The 6,038-nt window shown below is 34.3% G+C and overlaps 1 protein-coding gene across 1 annotated transcript in view; it reads right to left on the reverse strand.

Annotated features, from left to right (window-relative positions):
• The window catches only part of LOC129002032 (lambda-crystallin homolog), a 57,826-nt gene that overhangs the window by 25,674 nt on the left and 26,114 nt on the right, over window positions 1-6,038 (reverse strand). Inside the window, exons 2-3 of the mRNA XM_054429535.1 lie at window positions 5,499-5,685; window positions 93-280 (exon numbers count right to left, since the gene is read on the reverse strand). Of these exons, the coding sequence (XP_054285510.1) occupies window positions 93-280; window positions 5,499-5,539 (229 nt within the window). The 5' untranslated portion in view covers window positions 5,540-5,685. The remainder of the gene's footprint in view (window positions 1-92; window positions 281-5,498; window positions 5,686-6,038) is intronic.

Raw genomic sequence — 6,038 nt, forward strand, 5'->3', positions numbered from 1 at the left:
AGATATGTAAATAAATAAATAACATATGATATTATAAAACTTTTCTAACTTGTAACATAATTTTGTCTTCAGACTAGACTTGTTAAGCTCACCAGAGATGCAGGCGAGCTGTTGCTTAGCAGTGAGAGAGCCCCGCAGTAGCCCACCAGCCGCTAACATCTCCAGCTGTTTGGCAATGTCAGCGAGAGCCGCTGTCACTTGCTGCTCTACCACATCATACAGGACCACGGAGTAGCCGACACCAGCATACAGCATGGCCCAGCTACGGCCAATCAGCCCACTGCAAGTCAACAACACGTTGGTACACGTTTGCTCAGCAAGATGATAATGTAGGAGGCAGTGCCAGTGGACAACATTGCTAAGGGAGACCATGCCAAGGGCTATCATGGGCCAATTCAATTCAACCAATGGGCGTCCAGGGGTAGCATGTATCATGTAGCATGTAGCATGTATGTATCTCAAGACTTTGCAGAGCTTTAAAATTAATGCAGCAATTGAACATATCTCCAGTTTCAAAATATGTGTGTGGTATTAGAGAACAAAATAAAAGTGTTGACTGAAATGTGTTATCAAGAATTAAATGGTCTCACCACAAGAATATGTCAAACCCAAGAGTGGTGGTGGTTGTGGTGAGCTAGTTTCAAGGAGCTGATCTTTGAAGCGGATATAATTAAACCTATTCATGTTGCACTGTTTTATCTTTCTTTTATTCCTTGTTACCTTGTTTATTACCATTGAACATTTATCCAAGAGACTGTCGAATATTATATACTGTAATAAATACCTACCATTCTGTTAATAGTCAAAAGAATAATGCTTAGAAATACTGCATAGAAAGTGAGTGTGAATGAGTAATGAAAATAAGGGGGTTTTAATGAGGAGCATTATGAAAACTATTTAGGGATAGAACAGAATCGTCTCCTGGTCCTCATTCATCATTTTTTAAACTTAATTTTGTTATATTTCAAATCCTAGAGAAACAATAAAATGAATAACCAAGTGAAAAGATTGAGGGTTCCATAACCACCTTGTTTTGTTTAATGGGCTTTACAAGTACAGCAGGTTGGAAATGCATTCAACATTTAAATAAACGGTATCAGCAATCTGAGTCATACTTTCTCCCATAAACTTGTCAACCATCTTTATCATGGGTAAGCGGTGGGTGTAAATATGATATTTTATAGGAAAAAATCACAAAAGTTATAAGCAATAACTTTTTAACCATAATTGTTACAACAATGGGGGTTGCACTATTTTGTTTAGAATTATAAGGACCATAACACATTAGTTTTAATCAAAACCGGCTTTTTCATTAAACTAAATTATTTTGTTATTTTATAGTTACTTATGAGAATAACATAAGTTACATAACATAAGTTATAAGAAAATGAAATTTGTACCATTTTGTTCAGAATTTAAAGGACTATAGCATACTAAATGTACAGTACACTCCCTCTTATCCGGACTCCTCGGGACCGAGGCCAGTTCGGATAACGGGTTTTCCGGCTAAACCGATGTCCCAAAAAATTATTTAAAACGGACCGTTTTAATGCATACTGAATACAGTAATTGACTTAAATTTAGGAGAGTATTGTTTTTAGACACGTGATTACTGGTCTCAAATCTTTCGCACGAGAACGATTGTTTCAGTACTGCCCACTTCCTGCCGATCTACTCCGGTTAAACCGATGTGCTGATAAAAATTGTCCGGTTAAAGAGATGTAATTTCTGCCGAGTATAGTCCGGTTAAACCGATGTCCGGCTAAAAGGTGTCCGAATAAGAGGGAGTCTACTGTACTAAATTCAAAATCGTTCGGACCATTTTTAAGTAAATCAGATTTTTACGTTATTTTATGGGTTTTATGGCAAAATCACCATTAACCCTTAGAGTGCCAGGCGAGAAATAAAAGTAACGCTCAAAAAATGCCGATGATTTTTCCCGAAAGTCGCGCTAAAAATGCCGAGCGCGATCTGGCGATTTTTAGGTTAAAATTTCGTAAAAATCGAATTTTCGATATTTCGACCAACGAAAATCGATGTATCGCATCTAGCAACTTTCGACTCAATGTTAATATATGGGTTAAAAGAATCCGAGTATTTATTCGGTTGTTATGACAGCTGTTCGATCATTACGAAACGTCCGGTCAACCGGACGTTGGCACTTTTGGCTCGTTCTAAAAACGTCCGGTCGGCCGGACGTTGGCACTTTTGGCTCGTTTTAAAAACGTCCGGTTCCCCGGACGTTGGCACTCAAAGGGTTAAAAATCAAAATTTTGAAAAAAATGAAAAAAAATTCATGGAGATACCATGGATTACTTACATACCAAATTTAATCAAAATCGGACTATGGGTGTGGCAGGGGCGTCATTTGCGGGGGTAGGGAGCAGGGGGGGCATTTGCCCCCCCCCCTGGATCCAGGGCTAGAGAAAAAAATATGCTGTACTAGCCAATATACAAATATTTTCTCCTGTCAAATCCTAAAAAGCACAGCAGACAAAAATCTGTATATTCTTGCACAGTAATTTGAAACAAAAATTATCATTGTTTTATTGTCTTAGATAGCACATTTTGAGTTCAAATAAATTAGTAGTTTTCTTATTCATTTACTTTTTCTGTTTGGTGCTGTACGATAAACCACTTACTTCTACTTTATATATATATATATACATACAAATTCAGATTTTTTAGAAGCATTGCTTTGTCATTTACTTTTATGAATTATTCAAGCATTAAAATTATAACTTACATGTGTATAAATTTTACGTAATTTATTTTGAACATTGTAGACTACCATTTTAATATAGTTAAATAGCCTTTTGTACTTTTGTGTCAAATTATGTTATTGGTGATAAAATTTGATTTGCTTTTAAGTTCTCAAATACTTGTATTTTATTTAAAAACCAAAATAAACTGTTATAAACTATAGGCTATGAACAACCGTATTCATTGCTAAATGTTGTAAGAGAAATTGGTCATGAATCTATAATAACAAACATAATATTAACTCATCATGTAACTATTGATCACGTTTCTTAGATGACTAACTTACCAACATAAAATTATTGTGTTTCTGTCTGTTGTCAATAATTCTTAGTTTCATCAACTTTCTGCCTAAATTTAAATAAATATACTCATATTTTTTATGGTGTTTGCCCCCACCAAGGATTTGGTGAAATGACGCCACTGAAGTGTGGTCTGTAGCTCTGTACACATACACACACACACACACATCACTTCGAAAATCACTTTTTTGGGTTCAGTGGGACCCACAACGGATATGTTCACTTAAAACCCAAACTCAAAAATTTTGACAAAAACGATACTACTGTAGGGGGAGAAAGTAAATAAACGGTATCAGCAATCTGACACATACATTGTCCCATTAGCTTGTCAACAACCTTTATCATGGGTAAGCGATGATAGTAACTATAATATTTAATAGGTAAAATCACAAAAGTTGCATTAACTTTTGAACAGTAATTTTTACAGGAATGAAGGGATCCACTATTTTGTTTGGAATTATAAGGACCATAACAGACAAAATTAAATCAGAATCGGTTTTTCCCAAAATATCAATCTTTCCTTTTATTAATGGGTTTTTATGGGATAATAACATGAGATACAATAACTTTTGAAACGTAACTTTTTACAGCAATGGGGGGTTGCATTATGTTGTTTGGAATTATAAGGATTATCACATACTAATTTCAATCAAAACCGGTTTTTTCAAAAATATTATTTTTGCTTATTTTATATAAGTTTTTTCGATGGGAAAATAACATAATTTACAATAACTTTTTAACTGTAGTTTTTACAATTAAGGGAGTTCTACCATTTTGTTAAGAATTTAAAGAGCTACAACATTTTTATCAAAATCGTTCGGGCCATTTTTGAAGAAATTTTATTTTTACGTTATTTTATGGATTTTATGGGAAAAACACCATTAAAAATACAAATTTTGAAAAAATGAAAAAATGCCTGGAGATACCATGGATTACCTACATACCAAATTTCATCAAAATCGGACCACAGGTGTACGTACAAAAGACTCCCTCTTAACCGGACTAAACTTGGGCGGAAATGACATCTCTTTAACCGGACAATTTTTATCAGCACATTGGTTTAACCGGACTAGATCGGCAGGAAGTGGGCAGTAGGCCTACTGAAACCACTGTTCTCGTGGGAAAGTTTTGAGACCAGCTATCATGTGTCTAAATACAATGCTCTCCTAAATTTAAATCAAATATCACAGTAAACAGTCTGTTTTAACAAGCTTTTGGGGATGTTGGTTTAACCGATAAAACCCGTTATCCGGACTGGCCTCGGTCCCGAGGAGTCCGGATAAGAGGGAGTCTACTGTAGTCTGTAGCTCTGTACACATCCACACATTCTGACACACATACACACACAGACATCACTTCGAAAACCTCTTTTTTGGGTCCAGGGGGACCCAAAACGGATGTATCCACTCAAAACTCAAACTCGAAAATTTTGACAAAAACAATATACTTTCTCCATATACTATGGTATAGGGTTTAGGGGGAGAAAGTAAAAACATCACTCTTGACTAGAGCTGATGAAATATACCTAAATACCTAAAATTGGAGCTGTAAGGGGTATAAAGTAAAGGTTGGCCTATCAACCGTTAGCATATGCTGTGCAATAATTATATAAATATAACATCTATACATAAAATATTTGCATGTTTTTACGTTCTCCCCTATACATGGTACTGTATATGGAGAAAGTATTCTTTTGTCAAAATGGTTTTGAAGTAATCTGTGTGTCTGTGTGTGTGGATGTGTACAGATTACACCTGTGATCCGACTTTCATTAAAATTTTAATGTAGGTACTAAATCCATAATATCTATAGGCATTTTTTCAACTTTTTTTAAAATCTCGATTGTTGATTGTAATTTCTAAAAACTCAGAAAATAACAGAAAAATATGACTTTTTACAAAAAATATTTAAATGATTTGATTAAAATTTATTTAGTATCTTATAGTCCTTTCAACCCTGAACAACACCCAAGGCTGTATATTTTATGGTTCAAAACTCAAAAGTGATTGACATCTTTATTTTTTCCATAAAAATCTGTAGTGTTACTTTTTAAATGTCAGACTAATGGAGCAAAGTGTGTCAGTTTGCGAATACAATTTTTTATTGATTGCTTTTCATTGAGATTGTGAAAAAGACTTAACCTTCCTCTCAGAGTTTGTTATAAATATTGCAAGACCAACTTTTGGCCTAATGTTTTATATACAAAGACATGATGGAAGTTATCTACTTTAATGAAGCAATTGTTTGACAATATAAGTAAATAACCGGGAGAGTCAAGAGGGGGTCAATGACCTGTTACTGGACAACCTAACCAAACCAAAGTTTAGTGAACTGAAAACATGCTATATCTCAAACTACACTATAAAATCTGTTTTACTCTAAAATATTAGTAATGATACATAAGTCGAACGAATAAAACTTAATACCAATAATTACCTCCCAAGTATTCCAATTTTTCCTTTACCACCTTCAGCCATGTTGGTAAGATACTGTACTACTTCACAGACCGCTTCAGTCAGACTGGTTTCTGCTTTAAAGAACAGCTGTTATCTGGTTAGCTACAAGGTCACCCAGATAACGAGGTCAACTGCATGAAGGATTACGACTGATAAACAGCTGTTACCTGTAATAGGCCTATTACTCTCAGTAACACAAAAGGAAAAGCACTAACTCACAATTAAATTTAGATAGCAATTATAGTTTGAATTGTTTATTAGTGGTTTTGATTTTAAAAGGATTAAATTTCTTAGTAAGCTTATTGCATAAACTTTCACTTTTAGATTAATTTCTTAGCAGGAGTTAAGCATAAGAAATTTGTTTTTGTAATAAAACCTGTTCAGATTGGATGATTTACCACTTACATAAGAAGTTGTAATTATGCATTTATTTACCAATCATCAGATATATATTTAAAAAGAATTTGCTACGGCAGTTATATGAATACATAAAACAAAACATTATCGAGCCTTCAACACA

The sequence above is a fragment of the Macrosteles quadrilineatus genome, unplaced genomic scaffold, assembly GCF_028750875.1.
Source record: "Macrosteles quadrilineatus isolate MER2022 unplaced genomic scaffold, UCM_ALF_1.0 Scaffold_9__3_contigs__length_116548681, whole genome shotgun sequence".
Classification (NCBI taxonomy): domain Eukaryota; kingdom Metazoa; phylum Arthropoda; class Insecta; order Hemiptera; family Cicadellidae; genus Macrosteles; species Macrosteles quadrilineatus.